The 27,683-nt window shown below is 39.7% G+C and overlaps 1 protein-coding gene and 1 long non-coding RNA gene across 3 annotated transcripts in view; one reads left to right on the top strand and one right to left on the bottom strand.

The window, feature by feature from the left end:
* Positions 1 to 12,167, bottom strand: part of ZFC3H1 (zinc finger C3H1-type containing) — a 43,456-nt gene extending 31,289 nt beyond the window's left edge. Inside the window, exons 1-6 of one of the 2 annotated variants that reach the window (XM_069773513.1) lie at positions 11,412 to 12,167; positions 7,109 to 7,528; positions 4,146 to 4,210; positions 3,687 to 3,885; positions 3,266 to 3,492; positions 1,533 to 1,656 (exon numbers count right to left, since the gene is read on the bottom strand). In XM_069773513.1, coding sequence (XP_069629614.1) covers positions 1,533 to 1,656; positions 3,266 to 3,492; positions 3,687 to 3,885; positions 4,146 to 4,210; positions 7,109 to 7,528; positions 11,412 to 12,051 — 1,675 coding nt within the window. In that variant the 5' untranslated portion in view covers positions 12,052 to 12,167. The remainder of the gene's footprint in view (positions 1 to 1,532; positions 1,657 to 3,265; positions 3,493 to 3,686; positions 3,886 to 4,145; positions 4,211 to 7,108; positions 7,529 to 11,411) is intronic. The other variant, XM_069773514.1, reaches the window with a different exon arrangement.
* Positions 12,168 to 12,447: 280 nt separating this feature from the next.
* Positions 12,448 to 15,124, top strand: LOC138682477 (uncharacterized). The gene is made up of 2 exons (XR_011322560.1): positions 12,448 to 12,848; positions 12,932 to 15,124. It is a non-coding gene; the product is annotated as an uncharacterized lncRNA (long non-coding RNA).
* The last annotated feature ends 12,559 nt before the right edge of the window (positions 15,125 to 27,683 follow it).

Genomic DNA, 27,683 nt, shown 5'->3' with positions numbered 1-27,683 from the left:
GTTTTTACTATGCCCCAATTTGAAAGGTAACACCAGACACACAGTGCATTTACCTCTTACATATATGTACACAAAAAGAGTAGTTACCTGTCCTTTTTCTATTTTACATACAAAATGCAAGTACAGCCAAATAGTACTACTAAGGTAATGATTCCAAATGGTTCAGCCCTCATATTTGATTTAATTTGCAAGAATCAACCTTCTTAAACTATGTATCTCGGAGTGTCCTGATTACTGGCTACCAAAAATACAATACAAACTAGGACAGAAGCAGACCAAATGCACAGCTGATACTGAATTATAAAACATAAAACTAGAGCTTGAGATGCTTCATCAAGAGAAGATTCATGTAGCTTACATGTCCAAAACACCACATGCAGTATTTTAGCAAACTGATTTATAAGGAAGGCTGACAAGAAATGATAAAAAAAGGATGGAAGATGAAAAGCAAGATAATAAAAATGGCCAATAAAATAGTATGTCTAATGAAGCTTTCTCAACACTGCACACGTTGAGATGGAACAAGATAAATACCTTAAATGCACCTCAAACTCAGAGTCAATAAATGACTTAGGCTAGAAGAGACCTCTGGAAGGCATATGCTCCAGCACAGGTGCTCAAAGCAGGGCTGCCCCAAAGCCAGGTTGCTAAAGGCCTTGTCAAGTCAAGTTCCAAATATACCTCAGGATGGAGATTCCACAAGGTTTCCAGTTAATCTGTTCTAGTGTTTAACCATCCTGTGTGGAAGTTTTCTCTTGTATCTAACCAGAATTTATTTTGTTACAATTTAAGTGTTGCCTCTTATCCTGTTGCACACTCTGCAAAAGAGTTTGGCTCTGTCTTATCTATGCCCACTACGTAGTTGAAGACAGCAGCAAAAGCCTTCTTTAGCCTTCTCAGCACAAACTCAGCTCTCCCAGTCTCTTTCTCTAAATCAAGTGCTCCAGTCACCAACAAACTTCATGAAAAACACGCCTGAAACAGTCTCCCTTAGTCAAAAAGGTCCTTTGCTAGACTCCTTCTAGTACATCACTATCTTTCTCCTACCATGAAACCAGAAAACTGATGCAGTCTCGTCAGTGTTTAACAGCCCCCTCCAACAACCCACTCATTATAGTCACAGCGCTACAACCCAGGCTGCAGTTCGCCTTTATCACCCAAAGCCACACTGCTGACTCACATTTCACCTAATGTTCATTGGGACTCCCAGGCCCTTTTTTGCAAAGTTGCTGTCTATCCAGTCAACACCCTGGGGCCCTTACTTTCTACACAGCTGCTTCAGAATGTAAAAGAACAAACTCTACAGTACTGCAATGAGAACAGTATAACCTTGAAGACCTTCAAAATACCACTACAGCAGAGACAGAGAAGAGTCAGCATTAAAACAAGACAAAATTAGCTCACCTTAAAATGTTAGTTCTATGACTGCCACATCTCAAAAGACAGACTTTCCTTCTAAAAGGATAGCTCATTTCTTACTTCTTAACTATTTTTACCAATCGCCATATAAGAAAACTGTAAATAAGTCTTACCTGGAGAGTTAGTTTCACTATCTGTATCCATAGCAACTTCATCATAATTATCATACTGATATATGCCTCCTGCACTATCTGTAGACTGCTTATCCAAAGACCATCTCAAGTCCGTATCTGAAGACTAAACACACAAAAAAGTGTATTTTATTTAGTCGGTCTTATGTTATTCGTTTAGAGCAAACCAATTAAAAGTAAATTTTAGAAACAGGCCCTCATAATTTTGACTTCTAATTGCTTTATAAATGCAATTTACTTAGCTTATACAAAAAGAGCAAACTGAAGATTACCTTTTAATCAAATCCATTGCAGGTAGTGACTTCACAAATTAACAGGCAGTTTTAAAACCGGATCTCTTTGGGGGTGGGGGGTTGTCATGATACACAGAAGCAATTTTTAAACACCTATTAGGTCATTATGTATCTAGTAAATTGCCATGGTTATATATTGCTGAAACACCTGAAGAGAATTAAATGCTTTATTATTTCTGTTAATCTGCCATGGCAATTACCAAGAGCACTTGAACTACCCTTGTTACAAACACCACAAAATTGCACTAGGATAATCTTCATCATGACAAAGGTGTGTTTAGGTGAAACATGTTCTGATTGTTCCAAGACTGATGTCTCAGATGCAGAATCCTTTTATTGTCCCAAAGAAGCCACATACCACACTGAAACATCCCCAGAGACTGTCAACTAATAAATCAGATTGATTGGCATCCATATAGTTTTAGGCATTCTTTAAACAATGTTCAGTGAACACTGAAAATATGGAGAACAGGTAAATATGACTTCTTAGACTCCTCAATTTGTATCTTTCAAAGGCATGCAATAGACATTTTGGTAGCTTTTAGAATTTCTACTGTTTAGAGTTAAACACTTTTAGCCTCAACTTTCCACTCATTATTATTATAAATGGCACTCTTCTATAACATGACCTCAGATAGGGAGCCCCAATTCCCTTAGTTGCAGTTTCATTTCTCCTTACAGCATCAGTAGCTCCAAGCACTTGAAGCATCTAGCTGCAGCAGCTGTACTGCTTCCATGATGAAAAAATTCATGAAGTCATTTTTTCTGTAGTGTATCAATGTTTTAGAGACAGAACATTAGTGATTCAAGTGCCTTTTGCTAATCTCAAGGTGAGAGAATGAAGACAGTCTACAAGTGTAGCATGATGACTACTGCAGTAACTCTATTCCTTCATAAATTTGACACAACTGCCATCCTGTAACGAGGCTGAAGTAATTCTCTTTTGTGTCTGAGCATTTTCTGTACCTTGACAAATTAAAGAATACTAAAAAGAAACCAACCCTCAGCTGGTATTTTGAAAGAAGCAGGCCACTGAAGTTGTATTGACACAAAAAGTTTGAAGATGGAGACAAAACTGCAATCTAAGAGAAGAAAGCCAAGAAAGTTTGATTGACTGGTTTGCGTCAAATTACAGACTGCTCTTTGATCACAACATTCAAAATATCTTTAGGACGAAAATGCTTTACCACTGACTTGCAAATGTACAATTCGTACAAAACTGATCTTACCAAACCCAAAGGGAATCCCTGTCTAGCATGGGATTGAAACACTGGAAGCACTGAAGTATGTTGAGCTTTTCTTTCCCTTTTCTTTTTTTTTTTTAAGGGGAGGCAGAAGGGACATAGAACCAGGAGGGACAAGACAGAAATCACTCATGAATCTCAAATATAACACTTGAACACCATATAACAAATTTGTTACCCTGCTTCTTGATCTCCTCTTTCCTCCAACTAGCTTCATAAATCGATTGTACTGCTCTTCTTGATTTGAGAGGTCCCTAATTTTTCTGATTTCTTCTTCTCTCTTTCTTCTCTCCTCTTCCTCTTCTTGTTTCCTCTGGTCCTCCTCTTTCTGACGCCTGTCTTGTTCCTTTTGCTGCTGCATCTTTTTTGACGTCTTCGTCTGTTGTTTCCTCAAAGCCTGCTTGGCTTTAAATAAAAAGATACATGATTAACTGCACCTTACCTAAATGGTTCCCCCTAATCCTAGAGCTTTGAGTAGATGTATGGGGTTTTAGAAGGATTAAAGGCTCATTGCCCAATGTTTCACAAAACATACTATTTTTTTTTCATTTCAGAGGTCATGCCATTGATAGCCATTTCAGTAACGTTAAACTTATTACCTGTAGCACTAGGTTTTTTTGTTGAATGTGCTTTTGTACTGGCTTTGACTTTCTGTGTTACACTTTTCGTTTTTGTTAATTTTTCCTTGCTTTCCTTCATCACCTGTTGCTCTTTTTGCTGCCATTTTTTACTAGCAGACTGAAGTGCAAGAAGCCTAAGTTGCAATTCAGACATCTCCTCCTCATCATCAAGCAGCTTCTTGAGAAAAAAAGAGAAGAAAGGGTAAGACAAAGTCAAGAAACATCATTTAATAACTAAAACTATTTTGAAAAAGTATTTTGAAGTCTGTGCCAAAATTTTTACCACGAGAAAGCTTAAAAATCCTACTGTACTCTTAAGTGTCATTCCTTAAGACTGGACTGTTTCTATTACTGAAATATTTCAGGACTGCAATTTGGAAAAGCCATCAGAGTATCATAATGCAATTATGCCTCATCTACGGAGGAATACTTTCTCACCTTTTCAGATGTAACATCTGAACTGCTAAGCTTTCGCACTGATGTTTGTTCTTTGTCTTCTGTACCTGCCAAAAGAAAAATACCATATTTTTGAGTGAGTTGTTTCTCATGAGACAGAAATACATTAAAATGAAGTGCAGAATTTAATCCATACAAACATATTTTATCAGTATCATTGGTATATACTGTAAAACAGAATAGGCAGTTGTATGTATAAGATCACATTAACAAACATTAATATAAACTTGGCATGTCTCATGAAATCCACATCATCAAGACGGCATAAGCCTAAGGCAAGATTTGTCATTTTTTAATAATTCTCTGTCTTAAGGTTGACACGTACTTCCCCAAGAGGCAGAGAAAAACTCTGGAGACAAAAAGATTTGGAGACAAGGGGAAAAGAAGGCTTCTTGTCATCTATTTTATGCTAACATGTCATGTCAGCTGCTGTCCTTAGCATCTCAGATTCCACTGGCAGCTATTTTGGGTAACTGGTCAGTCTTTTGCAGAATTAAATATAAAGGCCCAAAGCTGCAGTAAGAACACACTTGCTCCATTTCATGCCAAAGGAAAACAGAAAAGAGTTATGCTACAGAAATGAATAGTGAATAGTAATACTTTTCTGCTAAACATTAAGATGTTGACATACTAATTTGTTGGACTGCCCAAAAGCTGTATTTATTATATAGTGTATACGGATACACATTATTATATAATATACATAATGCTGTATATTATACCATTACATAATTTAAGGATTATAGCTAATAACTATTAATATAATTGATAGCAAAATTATAATTATATAATTTATATATAACCACACATATATACATTTATCTGCATCAGAGGAGGAAATAAACATTTAGAGAGAAGCTTGGACATATTTTCCATTATTAGCCTTTCTTCAAAGAGATTCCTTCCCACAATTCAAATTGGTAGAAAATAAGTTTCCACTCCATACAGCTTTTAACCTTCCTAGCATTTTACAAAGTCACATTCAGAAAGGCACAGTTTAAAATATACCAAGACCTTATACCTAAACAAAAATGGCATGTAGCAAACGCTAAAGGTCTTCCCGCTTGCACATGCATGCATTTTTTAGAAGCACACATACAAGACAAAGAAAAATAATATCTAATACACATATGTATTCTAAAAGAAAATTCAAAAAGGTTATTACACTAAGAAAAGATCCTAAAATTTCAGTCCACAGGATGGAAGTAGGGAGACACGGATGGTACAGTAGTTTCTGTGATGCAGACAGACATATGCAGGGACATACTACACAAACTAAAATGCTCTTTCAAACCAGAAGGGGACAACACAGGCAGAACAGACTAATGGGCAATGAGGGAAGGAAAGCAGGCAATACTGTGAAGCCCCTGCCAGAACAGCAGAACCACGAAGAATTAATTCTTGAAAGAGACACAAACTTCCCTGAGTTTTAAGTTCAACTTCAACAAGTCTGGAGAAACATCCAGTACACCATTTGAAAATAAATATAATGGGAAAACCAAATTTTGCTAATTTTCTAATATATGCATAATCAAGTAGTATACATTCACTTGATACACATGAATCTGCAGTAACTCAAATCAGCTGGGTTTTTCCACTTTGGAAGCCTGTATTACATTGTCATGAATGGTCACTCTCACACTTAATCTGTTTGCTTTCAGACCATTCTTATGTCATACATTTAAGTGGTGTGCAAAAATTAAGATGCTCTTAATGTGCATACTATAGCATCTCTTTTCACTATCATATGAACTGTATTTTCAACTTCAGTGCTCCTAAGTTTTGAAGTTGGCTTTTTTTTTTTTAAAACTGTTTTGCTTTTTAAATAGCTCTTTTACTCCTGCCTTGCCATGTTCTCTTCCTGCAGGCTACTGGTTTTTCTTCTATGGTCAAGATCTGTTGTTTTTCCTCATGTCTCCCATTAAAAACTGCATTATCTCTTAAAGAATATCAGAATCTATTTTTTTCCCTTTTTTTTTTATTAATGGGAAAGACAAGGGGGAAAAAACACCTAGAATGAGGTGGTTTAACCACTAATTATCAGTTTTCTCTTTTGGTTTATTTACAGGCTTTGTCTTCTAAATTCTCATTCTGAAGTTACATATAAAACATTCTGACTTTCACTGCTCTAGTCCTACCTTTCTTCATAGTCCTACTAATTACTCACCTGTAGTCTTAACCCATCCATTTACTACTTTGTCTCTTCCCACTCAAATTGATAGTTTACACACATTGACAAATTAGCTAACATAAGATGACAGGTGATATCCACAAGCACACCCTCAACCACAGCAAATACTTATTAGAACTAGATGAAGCCTCAGAACAGGAAGCTTAAGCTAGCTGCCTTATTTTGCTGCAGACTTAAAAGTAAGTTCAAGGACTTTTACCACAGGTCAGCTGGACACGATAACTTGTTTCTCACTAACTACTTCATGCATCTGAGCAATTATGCTCTTTGGCTTGCAGTCCAGAACTACCTGGACATGAAACTTATTCTACCCTTCTGCTACATTTCTTCTACAAATCCTTTCTACTTCTGGCCCATGATTTCTTCACTATTCATGAACATCAATAATGACCAAAATAATTCTGGTGAAAATATCTCATAAAGGCTTGTTACACTAAAGGAAGCACATAAAGATGAAATGCAGAAAAAGATGTCTCTAAATGTTATCTTTTCAGCTAAAAACCCCACATTTTGCTTCTGCAAAAAGAACATGGGAAAAACAGAAGAAAAACTTTCAGTGAAAGCCAATGATTTCTGCTGTGAACAGCAACTAAAACCTTCAAGTCTTGTCCTCATGCTTAACTATCAGTTAGTCTAAGAAAACACATTAATTAAAAAAACAACAAAAACAGTTTTCCCCCGCACCTAATAAATATGACAGATAATGGCAAGCAAAAAGAACTTCACAAGCTAAAACAACTTTACAAGTACTTACCTTGGCCAGATTCTGTGACTTCAGATTTTTGCGATGACTGTTTCGTTCCTTCTTTGCCTTTTTTTAACCTGCTCCTCTCAGCTGGAGTAGGCAGTTTTTGTCTGAGAGGTTTCAGTTCAAATGCCTGAAAGGCTATAACCGGATTTTTCTCCTCAGGAGATATTTCTTTTATAGCATCCGTTGTAATACTGTCATTTTCTACAGTTATTTGGTCCTCAGTGTCTGCTGTTTTATCATCATCTTGTTGTTCATTTTCTTCCCTGTTGCTCAAAGCCAGTCGTTCATCTTTATTAATGTATTCAAGCTCTAATTGTATCTGCTTATACTTCAAGAGCAGATCCTCAAAACTTTCTTCTACAGAGTTTTCATTTTTAGAAGAGTAGTTCTGCTTTCTAGATGGAGACCTTCCAAAAGTTTTGGCTGAATTACTGGTCAAGAAAACTAAGACAAGAACATGTATAACCTTAAAACAGTGGCGATATTACCACTGAAGACTAAATTATGACAAGCAGACTTAAGATCATTCTCATATATTTTCATTTTACCTTAAGGCTACCTTGAAAAATATCCCTTATAAATACAAGCAGCATGCAAAAGATGTAGCCATTATTATATATTAACAGCTTAAATAAACATTTTCTGAAACCAGCAATTTAAAATATCCTACTTATGACAAGAATTTCATGAATTGCTGAGAAGTCTTGTCTCTTGCTCACACCATCCTCCCAGAAACAACAGCTGGAAAGGTTCCCTATCACAGTCAGACTTACAAAGTTCGTAACTCAAGTATTGAAGATAGGCTAAATTAATTCTCACTCATTTTATCCTTTCATAAAATTCTAAGTCTAGCCACAATACAATTATGCACTGCAGTAACTGTAACTCAACAAATGAGGTAAGGCAGAGAATAATCAACTACTGAAGGGAATAAAAAAAGTGGCTAAAGCCTTGCAATCAAAACATTCAAAAAATGCTAAAAGAGGATTGGGAATTACTAATTACTCAGAAAAGGTTGTCTATACATGCCCAAGGGATAGATTTTCTCGACAACATGTTGTCCAAGGCAGGCAATGCAAATATTCTTAGGCAATTGTATCCTGAATAAAAGTTCTCATTATTAAAGGTTCACTTCCTCTTACCTTAACCTGACACTTGAAAAGCTAAACTATCCTGTAAAATAATCATGCTCGAGGGGAAATCTTTTTGGATACCGAGTCAGGTTTGACTCATTTGACTTTCAGTATCAACCCTGCTGCGATAACAGCTGACTCACACCCAGTTATGCAAAATGCTTTTTCATCAATGTCATCTCTTAAAACAATAAATTGAGTAAAACTAAAAGCTAAAATAGGTGTCCTCTGAATGCAGGCATACTGAATCCAGAGGAAGATAACTTTGTATTTGTCTTCTGCTCACAACGTGCATTAACAACTCAGATGCTTCACTATGTTAACTTCTAATGTAAGTATGAAGAAGCTTGGTATGTATCCTACAAAAGCAACTTCTGTAGTATCAGGAAATGTTCTGCTATACAATGCTTTCTTAAGTGTCAGCACAAAAAGCAGAAACTAGTAAAGATAAACTACATAAAATCCCAGCAGGCAATCAAACAATCTATAAATATGCTGAAAATACCAAGAGCTGTGTGCAGTATAGCACCAAATTATGTAATAAGTGTATTTGCCAAATTGACTTCCAACACATTTCTACGTCCAAAAAGACAACTACATTAGTGATTTTGTGAGTCACAGGAAAGTCTGAAGCTAATTAAGAGATTTAACATCACTTATAAAAATAAGTCTAACTATTATTTGATACTGAAATACTTCAATAGCTTGTAGAGTCATCTAGAGTTGGGTAACAAGAGAAAGCTTTGAGATTTTTTTTGTGCTCGGGATAACACAATTGCTAGAGCTCCCACAACGGTATTAATCAGAAATTCTGTGTTTCACATACATAGAAATTTTTTTTATACATGGATCTACACACAGAATGCAAGACTACATGGAATGCTATGAAAGACAGACAGGCACATATACATTAAAACAACAGTTATTCTTCAATCAATTCAAGAGACTTCATCCTACAACAACAACAAAAAAAAAAGAGAGACCAACTGAAGAAATTGGGGGGTTAGAAGTGAAGAAATATGTACACTGTGAAGGGCTCAGAATTCAATGGAAACAGGAAGTCATAATTTGGTCTTGTATTTCAGACTCAAAATTCCACAATTCTCCATGCAAGAATTTCTGCAGAATGACTATGCAACAGCTTTGTGCTCAAAGTTGCTGGGAATTAAAAGAAAAGCATATTAAAAGCTAATACCCAAAGAAAAGTAACAAGAACTCTTGAAGTGTTCCACTGTGTCATTTACTCCATTTACACATATACTCCTACAAAGCACGGCGCAAAGTACTAGTTCCAAAGATAAAGAAGAAAAAGCCATCTCTCTCTCTCTCAGCAGACACTTAAAACATTTCACTTTCCTGGGGGAACTTCAAATACCACTCCACGCCACAAGTCTCCTTGTACCAGTTGATGTGAAGGTCTCTTCTGAAGTCACATGCCCATGAACTACACCCCTACTCCATTAATATTAGCAACATGGAGGTACTGTAATATTTAGGAATACTGTAATATTGACTCCTTTAGGTGGCAAGGATATGAAAAATACAGAAAATTACTTAGATTGAGAGAAAATCATGGGCCTTCCTTAACTGTATGATCCATGAACAACTGAATGTCACTTATTAAACAGCAATAGTATTAGAACCTTCTCTATCATGTTTAAACAGAAGAGTGCATCTTAAGTATTGGGGGAGGGGAGAAGACTTGCTCATTTTCTGCTTTTGGTTTGAAAATGGAATTATCCATTTCTGAATGCTCTATTAAAAGGGAGCAGGAGACTGTATCGGTATTAACAAGCATTGCAAGGTCTGTTTAGGATGATCAATAAGTTTGCCCTGCAAATTACTCATTACACAGAAAGTGACCGTTTTCTGGTACTCAGAGCAACACTGCAAATTAAGAGATTTAAAATCTATTTTCAGCACTAGAACAGTCTTACCGTGCGACCTTAGGCAAATCACACCTTCACTCACTGCCTCTCGAGATAAGATCCTTGAACGAAGATTTCTTATGAAGACTTCAGTAACACTGTAACTTTACCAGATCAGATTAAATAAAAGCATCTCTTTATCACTAGTTTACATACTCCATCCACACTAAAAAAAAAATTAATGACACTGATAGATAATATTGTATCTAAAGTAACACAATGATCCAATGAGTAGCTTTCAAAGCCTTAAGTGCTGGCACAAGTAGGAAAAATTCCTGTTCCTGAGATCAACCAGAAGAGTCAAACAAGGAACACACATCCTTTGACCATCGGTATGGAGGACAATAAAACACTAAGATTCTGGAGAATAGGTTTTAACCACTAGTTCTCTGGCTCAGGGTGTTTTTTACACTCGTCTACATTTTCAGTGAGGCAACAGCACAGTTACATCAAGTTTCAGTACCAGGCAGCCCCTAAGTTACACTGAGAGGAGCTTGTTCCACCACTTTTGCAGTTCCTACTCCTAAAAGGAGAAAATATTAGAACACTATTAAAAGCCACCTAAGCAACTCTAAGAGTGATCAGTGGAGAACATCCTACAAGGAATGCTGGGTATGGCCTTATAGAGAAATAGAGCTTTCCTATGTTATCCAAACTTCAGTATAAACCACATTCTGTGCACACAGTCCCAGTTCAACTTAGGTTTAGCTTTAAAGTTAGCTTTAGCTATGTGTGAGAACCTCTGAAGGGCTGGAAGCGAATATGAAAAAACAGTGGATCCTTCATTGCCCAATAAGGGAAATTAACAAGCTTAGGGTTTTAGCTTAACAACTGTGACAGTTTAATTATATACATTAAAACTGCCGCACCAAAGACTGACCCTGCTTCACAAGATTCGCACTTCGGGCTAGAAAAGCAGCCACCTGGGATCCGATCGACTAAGGCTTTGTTTCAGGCTACACTTTTTCCCTAGACGGGACTGATGGGCCAGGTCGCAAGCCAGGTCACAGCAGTAAATCCGGCTTCCCAGCAGCCTCTCCTCGAGAAGCAGGGCCTGCTGCCCCAGCCAGATCCTGGGACTGGAAGGGGAGCAACCCCCCCTGCCCCATTACCTCTACGGGAGTCCTGCTGCCAGGACGGGAAGGAAAACCGGCCCTTCCCGGGGCTCTCGCCACCAACACCCCCAGGCCCACCCCAGCAGCACGGCCTCCCCGCCTTCCCCTGCCTCTCACGTCTCAAGGATACATTTTCGAGGCGAGGGCTCCCTCCAGCCCTGGCTGCCACCGAATCCGGCACCGCCTCCCCCTCCGGGCGGCCTCCCCGGAGGGTTGCCTCCCCGATCGCCGCTGCCTCGGCTCCTACCCCAGCGCCCTCCTCCCCTGTAGGGCCGGCCTCGGAATCGGAATCGATCCAAGGCACTGTGACTGCGTTCCCAAAATGAGAGCCGGGGGCCCGTCTCGGAATGCGAACCCGACGGCATCCGCGGCGCCGGCATGGGCGGCGGGTGGGAGCGGAACGAGTCCTTGGGCCGATACCCGCCGTGGCCGTGCAGGTGCCCCATCTCCGGCGGGGGCTGGTGCCGCGAGCGGGGGAAGGGCCGGCCGGAGGAGGAGGAGGAAGAGGAGGAGGAGAGGGAGATGCCCCCGCGGAGGCCGGGAGGCGGCCTGCGCCTCGAGTAGGGCCTGCTGCTGACGAGGCCGCCGCCGGGCTCGCCGCCGCCGCCGCCGCCACAGGGCCCGAAGCCGTTGTTGTCATCGTCGCTGATTTCGCCGTCTTCCAGCTCCCCTTCCTCCTTCGGGGAAAGCCCGCTAGGATCCAGCGCCGCCACCGCCTCCGCAGGCGCGGCAGCAGCAGCGGCAGCCGCCGCCGCCTCCGCGGCCGCCATGGGGCCCAGGACCGAACGGTCTCCGGCCAAGGCAGAGCGCGGCCCTGCCCCTCAGCCGCTCGGGCGGTTTCGTTTCCTGCGCAGGGCGGCCCGGCGCCGCGCCTCGCCCCTTCCCCGCCGCCCGCCCGCCTGCCCGCCTCTGCCCTGCCCCGCCCCGGCCCGCCGGGAACTCTCGCGAGATCGGCGCGGGGTATCCTGGGTAGTGTAGTTCCCAACTCGTGGCGAGGCCGCGTCAGGGAAGGGGGTGGGGGAAAGCCGGTGGCTCAGCCTATAGCGGGGCGGGGGCGGGGGGCGGGAGCCAATGGGGGTTCGAGCCGCCATGTTGGTAAAGGAGGCGAGTGGGAAGGGCCGCCATCTTGTTGAAGGGAGGCGAGCTGTGTGGAGAAGGAGGGTGGTGGTGGAGGTGGAGGTGGGGGCGGGCTGCGCTGCTCTCCGTCTCCGCTACAAGACTGTCAATGGCAACTTCCCGTAGCACTGTCCGGGGCAGCGCCAGCCACGGCGCTAGTCCTCCCGGGTGGTCGTTCCCCCGAGCCGCAGACCCTTTCTCTGTCAGCGGGGCCCGTGTACTGCGGCCCCCCAAACGGTGCACAGGCTTCTAAAGAAGGAAAAGCAGCGGGCGTTCTGGCAGTGCCCGGCACCCTGGTAGGCATTAGTAACCAGCCAGCTCCCTCCCAGTAGCTCAACTGCTGTTAAAGTTTTTAAGAAGGAGCTTTCAGCGCCTGACCTGTAATTGCCTTGAAGTTCAGATGGGCCCTAATGGCTTCTGTGACAGCAATGGAAAGTGAGCATCAGAGAGGGTAAAGCAGTTGCATAAACTCCTTAAATCAACTGTTTTAATTTCACTTCTGTGAGTGTTCTGATACTACCTCATCTGTTTCAGGGGCTTGGCATCCTACTGATGTACCTAAGAAAAGATGTACTTGAGAAGTGATACACTTAAGGAGTGATTTACTTAAGAAGACCACAGAGGTCTTGTGAAATAAGATATCCTTTGCATATGCAAGGCATGCCTTGCTAACGGCTGGGCCCCTGAAGGAGAACTCAAAGACTGATAAAAAGGGAACATCCTACCCTAGGAGGCGCAGAGAAGCTGAAAAATTGCTAATAGGCATGAAGTCAGCCAAAATCTTTGATAACTGGAGGAAAGGTAAAGGCGGCAGGGGGAGATCACGACCACCGACTCAATTGAAGACCACAACACTTGCGCTGTGGAATAAAAGAACACTACCTTTAATTTGAAGGAGGGAAACTTTAACCCAATAGAAACTGTACTAGATAAGTGACTCCCAGTAATAGTTTTGGGGAAGAACTTTGGAAATGGAATATGTATAACTGAACTGTATAAAGTGCTTGCCCATGTAGGCATGAGGGGTGCTAGCTTTGTGGATTACCACCTAGCCCCCATCTTTGCGCAAATATGAATTGGAATAAAATACCTCTGCTCTGTGTGTAATTGGCGTTTTGCGCACGGGGTAAACGACCCCACTTGTGGCACAACACTACCAGGGTGCTGTCAGGTGAGCAGTGATGGCTTTCTTGGGCAGAAGGAGAAACCCTATTTTAAATAAAGCCTTTCAGCCTTTCTAAGTCAAATTGGCATCTCCTGGAAGACTCAAAAAACTTGACTTTCAAAACTTCTAGCACAGTCCTCGAGAGCTTCTTTGCCATGATCATGCATGCTAAATGGCTTTGCAGACCTGCCATAGTTCCCAAACTTGGAGATAGACTGCTGCCTTTTTGTGCTTTTCCTGAGGGTGAATTATGAAGGGGTTTGGTTTTTTCAGTGAATAATGTGCTACAAAAGCACAAGTATCAAAAATAAAATTCAGTATCATGTTACTATTTATTTTTCTTCTTTGCCTTTCTCTCTAGATTTTCTTTAGATCCCACAAGAATAGGGAGAGTGGATAATGCATATGCTTTGTAAAGTCCAAAATGTTGTGCCAAAAAAACTTACTTTCTTTGCTCAAAACACTTTGCATCCTCTTGTTTTGGCCTAAGTGGATGAACTACATGACTTAGAATAGATACCATTACAATGACTTGACTTCCTACAAAACTCAAAGTAATGGAATGTGTCTGTCATGTCCTAAATTTCTTTAATTTCTTCTATTTAAAACTGTGGATTCTATTAAGATATTTACAAGGAAGAATGAAGCAAGTTAAAAGTTTGCCTTTTTTTTTTTTTTTAACCGGTATCCATCATACTACAGTAGTGTGTTGTTTGTGTCAGTTCTTCTATTCAAATAGATGTTATCTCTAGAAATCATGCTTAATTGGTGGCTTTTACTATTTTACATATCCCACATTACTAAAAACATCCACAAATATGACACAGGACCTACTGAAAACTTTCTGAAGTAGCAGCTGGAGGTCAGGCAGTTTTCTTAAACAGGTGCTAGGTGCCTATGTCTGTGTCTGAAATCTGATCCGCTGTAGTTACAGAGAAGTTTCAATATCACTGTATCTCAGCTGCAGAAATTTCCCTCCCAGCAGATGTTTGCTTACTTGGGCACCCCAGAGCTTTGCATATATCTGGTTCCAGTTTCCTTTGTACAGTTACCTTTATTTCTAAGTGTTTTCATACACCAGTAGGAAATTAGAAATCAGTATTATTAGTGGGAAGGAAAATGTTTATAGAAATGTAAGGTATTGGCAAAAAAGCAGCAACGCTATGGGAAATTAACCTGATGTGCATATTCCCACTCTATTGATTGTTACTGTATGTTTGCCTACAGTTCATCCAACAAGTATGCTGAATTTATTCAACAATGCTGTATGAGCTGTATTATAAATTTCTAGCTGAGATACTTAACCATCTGAAAAAGAAGATCCTGAGAATCTTCCAGTGGTTTTGTGTATCTTATGGTATCATGTTCCCTTCTTTTATTTCAGTTATCTGATAGTGCCTGCTTTTTTCTCTCATCTAGGGTTATCAGGCAAGTAATTTTATGTCTAAATTTTCAGGAAGAAGCAGATTCATTAACTGTATTCATCACTGTTAATAAACAGGGAAATTGCTAGTGTTAAATTCTGTTCTGTAAAGGGAATAAAATGGCATGTGTAAAAAGAATGTGTTGATCTGATGGTTTTGGTATCTACACGTTTGAACAAGAGGCCATAAACATTTGAAAACTGCGAGGGAGCTGCCATTCAAACATTAAGAAACTTCCTTGCTTATGGCACTGGTAGTAGATGAAGAATTTTTTTGTGAGGTTTCACTGCAATGGGTAAATATAAGACAAAAAATAAAGAAATTTTATCTTAGCTGCATTTGACTTCATGCCTTTGAAATAGATGATACTGCTGCTGGAGAACAAATTTGTGTGTTAAATACTGAATATGTTTTCAGTGAAGTACAAATGGAATAATTTAAATTATAGGAAAGCATACATCTTAATACTGGAATGCAGAATTTGATTTATTCTTTATCATGTTCCCTGAATATTACCTGCACCTCTAGACATGGGCAAAAAAGCACTGGAGAAATAGCATGTTTGTGAAGATGTATTTGAATTACTGAAATTTGTGTACATAAGCAGCTAAGAGGGAATTAAAAGATATCTTCAAGATCTCTTCCTGTTACTCACCTCATGCAGTTGGTAACAAGTTTGTACTTAAACATAAATACCAAAGGTCACAGGGTGGTTACACAGCTTTAATGCAACTAAGACTCATTTACGTATTTTACAAATGTGAACTATAACCATTAGTGCAGCTATCCTAATCCTAGCAGTATTATTTCTGTTAAGGTTTTAAATATCCCTGACATAAAAAATTACCACAGTCTTATCTGATCATAATACGCATCTCAAGCTCTTTATCCAGAGCTGAAAAACAATACCGGAGTTAGTGGTCTCAGTGACGTTTTTGCTTTAGGTGACCTAATTTCTCATCCACAAAACATAAGAAAAATAAAATTTTCAAAGTTTGAGGCAGAAAATTAGTAACCTGTTTACCACATAAATTAAATTAAATTATTGCAAGTAAAGTGGAATCTTGTTTTTCAGAAGCACAATCTGAGCTTTAAGGACTGGGCCACAATTCAGAACATAAAAGGCATTCAGTATCTTTTGGTACTATAATGTTTGGCTGAGGCTAACTACATGGTTATTTTTGTTCCGTTCCTGTTTTCTAAGTGTCAGTTATGATTGTCCGATACCAACACAAGACTTAACCTAGCCAAGTACATTAAATTGAAACTTGTATTGGTTTATTTGGTCTGGCTGGGATGGAGTTTCTTCATCGCAGCCCGTATGCTGCTGTGTTTCGGGTCCGTGGCTAAGAGTGTAGATAATGGACCAGTGTTTTGGCTGTGGCTGATCCCTGCTGGCACAGCCTCGAGGCTCGCTCCTTTTTCCACTCTGCCTGTGCCCCCGTGAGTGGGCTGGGGGTGGGCAGGAGATGGGGAGGGGACACAGCCCGGACAGCTGACCCAAACCAGCCAAAGGGATCTTCCACACCAATCAAATAACATTTCACCAAGAGATACATCTGAGCAAATTACATTAAATGCCTTAAGGAATCTTCCCTTGGGTGAGTTAAAAATGCAAGACATAAATATGAGATATTTATATGAGACAGGAGATGAAAATGAGGTATTTTGCAGAAGACTATAAAAGCTTTTCAAATCAAAAAGTAGTCTGTAATCTTTAGTTTGGTATTTATGGTGAGTTAATGCTAAAATATTCATCAGTCACATTGATATGCTCTCAGATATTCACTCAGTGATGAGAAAAATCTCCTTTTTATGACTGTTTAATTATTCAGTACCTATCAGTTACTAATGAAGACTTCTTTAAAATCTGGGAGATGTTAAAATGTGATTTTAGGCTTTCACCTCAGGTAATAATAGCGTCTGATGGAAGAGCTGGTTTTGTCAGTTCTGTCTTTCCCAAAGTGCATACAAGCTTTTTCTTTCGGAAGAGGCCTTATTTTTAGGAACATAAAATGATCACTGCAGATAACTTCAGATGGAATACCCTTACTCAAGTAGCAGTTAACTTCACTCTGTTAGAAGGTGCTTTTTCCCCAAAGATTTACAGCTGAGGATCCTGCCCTGGTACCTGAGACTCTACACAAGCCTTTCTGTAAGGACTCATAGAATGAATGGCACGTTGAGGAGAAGTAAGCGAGCAAGGTCAGAAACTGAACCATAGAACTTGTGCCCTCTTTAAGGCGAAGACTGTAGGCTTTTTCTGTTGAGTTTGTATTGTAGTTGAAGCTTGTACTTGTACATCTAGCCCAAGGTTTACCCCAAAGACTGTGGGGAGTGCGTAATGCTTTTTTTGCCCTTTGATAGGATGATTGCTGTTCCTTAATTCTTCCAACTTGTGTACATTGTTGATCAAAATAAAGGACTAGAAAGATGCTGTAGTGTTTTCATTTCCCATTCTACCATATACATATATTCTTGCTAATAAAAAATATCTTGGTGTTTAATTCCTCTTCAGATAAAAGATTAAGAGAGTCATGATTTATAGTATGTGGATGCTACAGCCTATTTTATGTTAGAGATATTTAACAGATCAAATGTCTGTGGTCACTTTTTAGACTTTGATAGGTATGTAAGTACATACATAGATGATTAAGTGCAAAACTTTCCGTTATTTTGGTATTTTCATGGTTTTCCTAAATGCTTTTTAAATATTTCAAATATTCTTTAAAACAGAAAATCTGAAACTAAGGGCTCAAATTAGCGTGATTTAAAATAATATAAGCAATTTGTACCTTTTCTATGTGACAGGTAAATATTGCCGTGGGTTGGGTTGCACACAGAATGTTGGAAGGAGAAAGAAGTGAAAAAATAAACCTCACATTAATTTCACAAGACTTTTTTTTTTTCTGATGAAGTGGGTGAAAATGTACTATAGCATTTTCATCTATACCAAGGTACAATATCTTTCTTTTTGTTAAAAGCACTTTAGAAACATACAGAAGCAATATCCTATCATGTCCTGCAGTTTTTCTCAGTTCTTAAAATTCCTCAATATAAATATTTTTAAAGTAGTATTTCCTATAGCATATACTCAGAGCAGAGGATAACGAAATTGGTCTTGGACACAAGTCACAAGTTAGTTGTTGTACAAGTGGTACAGGAACACACCCAATAAAAGGAGCCTTTATTAAACATGTTTTTGGATGGGGAGAATGAAGGATTACAAGAGGGTGCTTGTTTATTTGTACTCATCACGAGTGAGGATTTGAGCTGTTGGAGACACAGGGTGTAACAGTAATAACTCCTGCTTTTTGACCAGGAAAGACAGTTAAGTTTTCTTTATCTTAACCTGCCCTTCAGAATTGTAAGTATTTCTGGATGACTGAGACTGCATTTTGTTAGCTAGGAAATAAATGACTTGCCATCTCACTTTACATGAATTCAACATACTACTTAAATAGTAATTTCTCAAGTGCAAATACTGTAGAATGTATTACCCCACTTCTTGCATATTTTGACAAAATGCTTTTCAAGTAAACCAGTTTCACTGGTGTTGTGTGGTGTTGGGTTTACGTGGCAAGGTTTTGGTCGCGGGAAGGGGGCTGCAGGGGTGGCTCCTGTGAGAAGATACCAGAAGCTGTCCCCACGTCCGACGGAGCCAGTGCCAGCCGGCTCCAAGACGGACCCACCACTGGCCAAAGCTGAGCGATGTTGGTAGCACCTCTGTGATAAACGTATTTAAGAAAGGGTTCCAGTTACTGGGTTGGTTTGCTTTGGCTGCCTCTTTTTTAATGTGTTCACTCAAATCATGAATGATTTCGGAATGGTCTGGGATAGAGATAAAACATTATTTTCCAATTAAGGTGGATATTTTACCCTTATGAGCCAGCATAAAGTCAAGTGTTAACCTGTTTTGAAGGGTGACCGTACAGATAGTGGTCATTTCAGTCATCATTTGGTAAGAAGAATCTGCAGGGTTATTACCAATTTGCTTTAAATAATAGCTAATAATTTTTTTAGTGGTTCGTGCTACCTCATACATGGGAAGCATAACAGTCCCCAATTTTTCAGGCTCTGAGATAGCTTGCCTTTTCTGAGAATATTCAGAGGGGGACAGATGACAAATACTGAACAGCTGGTCTCATATACCCAATATAACATGATCCAAAACAGTCCTGTGGGAGCCACAGGTATGCTAATGTACCACAAATTAAATAGTGTCCCAAGGAAGTATGTATAGAAGATGATGTCAGCTCACACTTTTGTGAGTTATCAAATAAACATCTAGTATCATTCTGACAATTAATAGTTTTGGTGCAATTACTCTGTTCCATGTAGCATATTGCATTTCCTTTCAAGTAACAAGTGTTCCATGGGGCAACTAATCCCAGGTGGTGGGTAGGAGTTGGAGCTTCATGCACATCTGTATTGGATCAACCTGGATCAGTTCCCATTTGTTGTCACTGGGGATGACCCTGGAGAAGGAATTTCTGCCCTCTGGGGATTCCAGACTAGTCTTTTTACTGACAAATTACATGCTATGGGAAGCATGGTGACACCTTCACTAGAGTGACAAGTGGTACAGGAACACACCCAACATTTTGAAACATCTAAATCTTTAGCATAATGGTAGGCCAACTGAAGAAAGGTATTTTAATAGTTTATGTGAGGATATAAGGACTTTCAACTCTTGGAAGACAGAGCATCTTTATGGGTTCCATTCTGTTGATCTCAAGTCATCTGTGTGTCACCTCGGTGTAGACCCAAGTCTACAGGTTCCCAACAGTGGCACATTCAGAGGCACATTCTGGAAGGTTTTTTTTTACCTGTGAGTGAATAGTCCTCATGCAGTTCATTAGAGCCTTGCAGTAATTGAACATAACATCATCAGTCATCTATAGCTTAGATCTATGTAGTGGCTTAGCTGGGGTATGCAGTAACCTTATGGGTTTACCCATTACAACTTCATATGGGGATAGTGTGTTGGGTGGTTTAACCCCAGCCAGCAACTAAGCACCACACAGCCGCTTGCTCACTGCCCCCCCAACCAGTGGGATGGGGGAGAGAATTGGGAAAAAAAAAAGTAAAACTCATGGGCTGAGATAAGAACAGTTTAATAGAACAGAAAGGAGGAAACTAATAATAATTAATAATAATAATAATGATAATAAAATGACAATAATAAAAGGATTGGAATATACAAGTGAGGCACAGTGCAATTGTTCACCACTCGCCGACCGATGCCCAGTTAGTTCCCGAGCAGCGATCCCTCCAGGCCAACTCCCCCCAGTTTATATACTGGGCATGACATCACACGGTATGGAATACCCCTGTGGCCAGTTGGGGTCAGCTGTCCTGGCTGTGTCCCCTCCCAACTCCTTGTGCCCCTCCAGCCGTCTTGCTGGCTGGGCATGAGAAGCTGAAAAACCCTTGACTTGGTGTAAACCCTACTGAGCAACGACTGAAAACATCAGTGTGTTATCGACATTCTTCTCCTACTGAACCCAAAACATAGCACCGTACCAGCTACTAGAAAGAAAATTAACTCCATCCCAGCCAAAACCAGGACATGTGTGCTTTATATTCACAGTGTTCTTGATGTATATTAGGGGCAAAGGTAAAGCATTTGGCCATTTTAGGACAGTTTCTTTACAAATTTTGGCCCGTATATTTCTTAAACAGAATTCTTCCTTTCAACAGCTCCCCAGTGTAAGTGCTGTTGGATTCCCAGGGCTTTACAGACCCCCTGGACAACTTGTCCTGTGAACTGAGTCCCCCAGTCTCTGTGTAGTACAAGGGGTATTCCAAAATGAGGCATTCTCTCAAAAGTTTCTTGGTGACAGTAACAACATCTGCGTTTCTACATGGGCAGGCCTCTACCCATCCTGAGAAAATGTTTACGATTACAGAAATGTATTTGTAGTTACAGCATTTGGGCATCTGTATAAAATCCATTCGCAAATTTACAAAGGAAACCCATGGGTTTGGGTGTGCTTCAGCTTTGGTTTTGACCCTGCATCTGACGTTATGGACCAAACGGGACAAGTGCTGCAGTATTCTTGTGCTCTTACAGAGAAATCTGAGACAAACCAATCTTGTTTTACGGCTGCAATCACCCCCTGCTTGCTGGTATCACACCTGAGGTGCAGCGAGGCGGCCGTCAGGGGAGTGCCTCAAGGAATTGAGGTGTCACTGGCAGCCCTGGCCCAGCAGGACAGCGTTTTCATCTCCTGGGGCTGGGTCCTGTAAAATAGACAGTTCTGAAAGAGAAGTAGGTGGTGACTGCTCTCTGGAAAGGCTGATAAGAGCACATTGAGGAGCCTGCCGGCCAGAAAGGCCGACTGTCCTTGCTGATTGATCTGTTAAGGCATTTTCTTGCGTGGTATCATTGCAAGGAAAAACATGAGTTTAGCATTGTACTATTGCTAAAAGAGAGGGTAATAGTAATGCTTGCAGAAGAGCTTCGACATAGCAGCCATTTCAAATAGGAGTGCCAGGTGATGTCAAGAAGCCGAGTTGTTTTCACAGTTGCCTACAGTCGCGCACAGCCCCAAAGGCGTATCAGGAATCGGTGTAAACAGATTGCGCAGGGGAGCTGATTGCTCTTGTGCAAGCGCAGAGGTGCAACTCGGGACAGCAAGTTCTGCAATTTGTACTGAAGAGATGTTTGGCAATGAATAAGCTTCTAGAGCTTTGATGGAAGTACATGACAGCATGCCCTGAAGCTGGATGCCCTGTGGAGCCACAGGGACAGGACCCATCTACAAAAAGGATTTTGTCTGGCTTCTGTTGGGGAACATCTCTGATGTCATGGAGGGGTGCTAAGGGTTGTTCTGTGACACAGAGATGGTCATGGCGGTCTCCATATGCAGGGGCAGGACATAATGCTGCAGGGTTAAGGACAGAACAGCAAGAGAAATGTTGGCTGCTGATAAGAGTCATTTTCATTAGAAAATATGTTTGTGTGAGTTGGAAATATGCTGGCTTTTCCCTTTTAAAAGGAGGGCTGCAACAGGGTGGGGAACAGCAACAGTTAGGGGATGACCCAGGACCAGAGTATCTGGGTTTTTTTTTTAAATCAAAAAACCAGCAGCAGTGACTTTGTGTGATTTCTTTTGTCTGGGTTTTGTTCTCTCCATTGGATGTTTTGCCATGCCAGCTGAAAAAGACATCCCATTGGACCTGGGCCACCGAGTTGTCTGATTATTTATACTATTAAACATATCGACAAGGGAGCCAGACCTTCCAACATGAATGCCTTATAAAAGTTAAGTTAAAAAAAAAAAGTATGCATGTTACTTCTCAGCTGATAGCTGTGATAAGTGTTGGGATTGCAGTCCTGGAGAATTAAACCGATATGTAAAGAGGTGTGACGTGACCCTCAGTGCCAGGACAATTTTTTCAGCTTTTCTTGCAGCACTTTACTGTTATTCTTCAACTTAATCTGAACTATAAATATATAGAAGAATTAAAGAATTTGAAGTGTTTTGTCCGGCTCCAGACATCTTTTTTTAATACTATCTTCAGGAAAGCTCAGGAATCTTAGCTTGGCAACAAAACAGAAGTGGAAGGGGATGATATTCACAAAAGCCCCAATTTAAAGCACAGAAGGCTAATATTTGACTTTGCCTGTGCTGCTAAATAAGTGGGCTTGGGTCCAATCCCTGACCTCAAGGCCAACTGGTCCTCAGGACTAGCCCACTCTCTAGGGACCTCCTGGAAACAGCTCGTTGAAGCAGTCCAAATACAGCTGGAGAGTAAGTTTACAATTAAGCAGTGTCCATTAAGGAGAGGTCAGTGCTTAAGCTACACCCAGGTGCTATTTATTTATTTAGCAGTATAGATTTATCGTCAGTCTTCTCTCTTAGTTAATGGAGAAAGAAAAATTTCTTTACTGGTTGTTTTAGTTCACCTAATGTCAAATGACTTCAGAGGGGGGACACATTGCAGAAATCTCCTTGTGTTAATTAATAGGACAGTGGCTTCCATAGGCTGAACATAACTTTTATATATACAACACGAGTGTCCTAAGACAACGAATCCTTGAACATCATACCATGAGACATTTCTGCAAAAGTTTCAGTACCTTACATCAGCCAGCAGCTACTAGTGGCCTGATTATTGTATAGAGAACTTTTCCTTACTAGCTATATTTTGGATGTGAGCAGTACTTACTCTGGAAGAGTTCTTGAGTTCCTCATTTGCAAGACACAAATCTAAAGCCTTTAACAAAAGCTCTTTAGGGTTTGAATCTTTAGGCAAAAAAGGTGGTTTTTTTTAATGCAAATACTTTGCTCACAAAGACTGGAACAGCTCCAGTGTGCCTAAGGCTTACAACTAAATCAGTGGCTGACATAAGAGAAATAAACATATAAGATGAATTCCAGAGAGCTGAATAGACTTACAGGTGGGAGGCTTGAATAATTAACATAAAAGCAGGCTGAGTGAAGTCTCAAGACAAAATAATGCAAAATATATCAAAAAATCATGATCTATTCTACTAAAATAATCATGGATGTTAAAAATATTCACTTTTTATTTATGTCTTCAGATCTCTCTTGAGAAGATTTTGTTTGAATCCAGGTTATTCTCCTTTCTGCATTCATATTACCCAATGTCTATGTCATCAAGAAAAAATATCGAATGTAGCAAGATGTGGCAGCTGTGAGATAATCTCCTGTTGTTACAGTGATGTCCTAGACTTCCTAAAACTGAAGTATCTCAGATTTATGTGGAAAAGCAGAGCACCAAGTTTTATTTATTTTTGTTATGACCATTCTAGGGAGTAAATACAGACTCCTTTCACAGACTGAGAATGCATCTTTTTTTTTTTTCATAGCTAGTCAAAAATACAATCTTTTCTGAGACTAAAACAGTGGTACCTTAGAGTGTTGTGTACAGTGATAGGGTGCTCTGCAACTTCAATACCAATTTATGACACTGGGTGGATCTCTGAAGTCAGGAGAACAAGAAAAGAAATCTTTAATTGACACTGTCTTGGCATGAGGAGAGTGGATTGGGCTCCACCCTGTTTGTTAGCGTCTTGATTGCTCCATTTTTCATCTGCTTTATGACCGGATGATTTGCTTTGGCATCACTTTACTGTTTGTGACTGCAAGAATGGGAATAAATTGTCACGGCAAAGCAGCAGAATAGGCAGTTAAATATTCATTCTGATGAGAAACTTCAGTTGCTGAAAACGTTGGGAATCTGCAATCCTTCATCATAGGACTTAAACTCATCTTGCTTTTGAAATACTTCTTCTGCGCCAGTTCTACTGAATCTGGACCAAACAGAAGTCTCGAAAGGTAAGGGATATTTCTGCTTAAGTTTTGAGCACACATTGTTATAGCCACCTCTTCTAGGTAAAACTTTCTTTCCTTACTCTGTAGTTTTAGTTTTCCCGGATGGCTTCACATTTCATACTTAATTCTTCACATTTCGTACTTAATTATCCAGTTTCTAAACTGAAAAAGTCTTCAGCTCCTTAGCAGCATTTGAAGTTAGATGTGCAGGTGTTTGTCCTGGGTGAACCAGGACTAAAATTCTGTATTGCCAAAATCAAAAGTATTGTATTTGCGTAAGGTATTTAATGATACAAAAATTGTTCTTTAGTAAAAAGCAAATCTCCTAAAATCCAGTTTGTTGGCCACAGAAAACTTGCTGCTTTCATCTACCTGCAAAATGTAGCTAAATCTGTAGTGCATTTAACAAGTGTGTTATCCTCTAATATATATCTCTCCAAGAAAATAATATTTATCTGATTTAACAGAAAACTGAACATCTGTCCAGGTACTATGCAACATATAACTTTTCAGATACAACCATACAAGTACATACTTACAATCTACTGTAAATCTAAAAATTATGGGTTTTAATTTATATTATAAACTTTATATCTTTATAATAATGCTGCAGTGTAGGTAAGAAAAATAATCCTCTTCAAAAATACATGAGACAGCACTGCTGTCTGTAGTAGTTTTTAATAGGCTACTACTAATGTGTAGGGTTTTCTGTGTTCTGAGACCAAATCAATACAATGCTTTTACAATGTATGAAATGTGTGGAAGGTCCCATAATGCTGTGGATTTGAACTCGGGTACACCCCTCAGCTGCATAATTCCCTCATGAACTTCCCTTACATTTTCTTTGGTAGTTATACAGATAAGGACTGAAGGATGATTTTATCATTTATTTTATTACAGGACCCAGAGACTCTGCTTAGGGCTCACAGCATCTTTAACAAATGTTTAATGTTTAATATAACATTTCATTGTGTATGAATGAACTGGCAGATCATCTGGTTTTATGTTGTTCTTGATTAAGTTTCCCATGTAATCTGGAACAAGACATTTACCAATATTATTTCCCTTCCTTAAACTTCACCAAAATGTAATGTTTGTGAAGTTTTTTAACCTCTTATGATTGAACTTTTATAGAAATGCAAAGTATGTGTTACTAATTCAGAGAGACAGAATACCCTCAGTACTTAAACTCTGTCTTCATAACTGATGCTCCTGCCTCTCAGTTGCATATAACCATAGCCATAATATTATGCTAATAGTGCCTTCACACCACAATTCATTCAGTTTAAAATTCACATCGTTTTTCATACTTCACTTTCAGCTATCCCATGCTTTTAGTAACCTAAAAAAGTGAAATGAAGTTGCTTTGAAGTTGATTTAAGAGGTGTTTTACATGCTTCACTAGATTTTATATAATGGATTATAAATTTAAGGTAAGAATATATAACTGCAGAAAAGAGTTGTGAAAGCTATTTTTCTATACATAGTCAGACCTGAATTGAGTACATATGCAGTAACCGCTATTGTGCCTCTAATCTCAATCAACTGAAACAAATACAAATGAAGACTACATTCAATAATGGATGAAGTGAAGTGATGACTACTTTATTTCTTCTATCAGAACTACCAGGAGCACATCAGTATTCATCATATGATTCAACTGAAATGAACACACTTATCACTGGAAATATGAATTGTATGACTTTCATCCATGCGTCCAATATCAGTCCAAACTGTAATGGCTTAGGCAACTAAAGCAAAATACACTAGTAGAGACACTGCCTTCATCATCTGTTCTTCGCTGTCATCTCTCTTTATCAGCTCAGCAAAGGCTGCTGTTGTGGCCCATAGCTTTGCTGTCTAGTGAGTTCCTGAGCATAATTCTTCCGCTGGTTTAAAGGAGATATATCTACAAGGCAGAGGTAACCCAAAACCCAGGCATTTTGTGATTCACCACTCTGAAAACATTTGTCACTAATAAAAAATACCGCTTCCTGTGTTTATTTCTCAGAAGCAATTAAAAAAAATTGTCAAGTGGAAATTTAATAAGGAACAAGCAGCAAAAAAGTAGAGACAAGAAAGTAAATGCATTTAAGTGGTGTTTGAGAACCAATCTCTCCTTTAATAAAAAGCATTTCTCACTGTAAGTCTGCTTTTGAAATAATTAGTGAGAAAACACATCCATTGGATGGTGTTAACAGCATCTACCTTGAGGTTTAGGGTCAGATCTACACATTGTATCACCACATCTTCACTGATTTGTGTGGCGTTGCAGCATTGTACAGCCACAAAGGGTTCATCCCAGAATTTATGTTAAATCTGTTTTGTTACAAAACCATCCCGCCCTCCTTCACATGGAAGAGACCAAGAACTGGAGTCACTATAGCTTAGAGCAACTCAAAAAATGTTGGAAAAAGGGAGTAGGAGGAGATACAAAGTCATGCCCTGACGGGAGACCTGGCAGGTGAAACACTACCACGCATTGATCACACTGGCGGAGTTACCCCTGCAAACAGGCATTGCGTAGTTCAGTGCTGTTTTATTTCAGATGCAGATGAAGACATGATGAGCAACTGCTTGAAAAGTCTTAGTTAAAAGCTATTGACACAGACACAGCATTTAGGTGCTTGAGCCACTGCTCAAGGAAGGCATAGTTTACCGTCCTATTAAGGAGATTATTTTTGAAATGTGAGTCATGTATTTCCCTGTTGCTCTTCATCTTCCAATGGCTTATAGAGTGGTCCACTTTTTGAACCTCTACAATGAAACATAAATTCAACAAATAGTGGGATTTGACAGCCCACTGGCATGGTTTCTCTATCAGGAAGAAATGCTTAAGAATTTTACAAACTTTTTTTTCCTTTTGGGAAGTGCTGTTGTGCTAAAATCAAAACACACCAGTTTTGACTAATTTTTTTGTTGGAAAGCTCTGAAAGTCAGGACAGAATGTGGACAAAACTCTTATAATATGGACATCCCTTAGAAAATCCAGTAGTGTGATGGTTAGAGTAGCCAGTTAAAAATAGTAAACCCAATTTTAATCCTTGTTCTGCTTAGTACTGTGAAGACAAGTAAAGAACAGTAAACATTGTTCTTCTACGTGCCCAGTGATTTCCAAGCCATTAAATCATTTGAAGGTGAATGCACTCTTAATTTTTTTTTTTTGATGAAACTGTCATGTCTGCAGCCAAAAATCTCTTTTCAAGCTCAGTTCATTTGATCTTGCTGACAAGAAGACAAAAAAAACGGATTTCCTCTGTTCGCATTTATGTCTGAAAATTGGTGTAGAGGTGTGTTGGAGCACCCACTTCGCACTTGTGCATCCAGTCATTACATTACCACTTCTGTTTTCCTACCTGTGTGTTCCTTCTGCTGGTGTCATTCAGCAA

The sequence above is a fragment of the Haliaeetus albicilla genome, chromosome 28 (genome assembly GCF_947461875.1).
Source record: "Haliaeetus albicilla chromosome 28, bHalAlb1.1, whole genome shotgun sequence".
Taxonomy (NCBI): Eukaryota; Metazoa; Chordata; class Aves; order Accipitriformes; family Accipitridae; genus Haliaeetus; species Haliaeetus albicilla.
The sequence above is the reverse complement of the archived record's forward strand: the minus strand, read 5'-3'. Positions and strand labels throughout refer to the sequence as shown.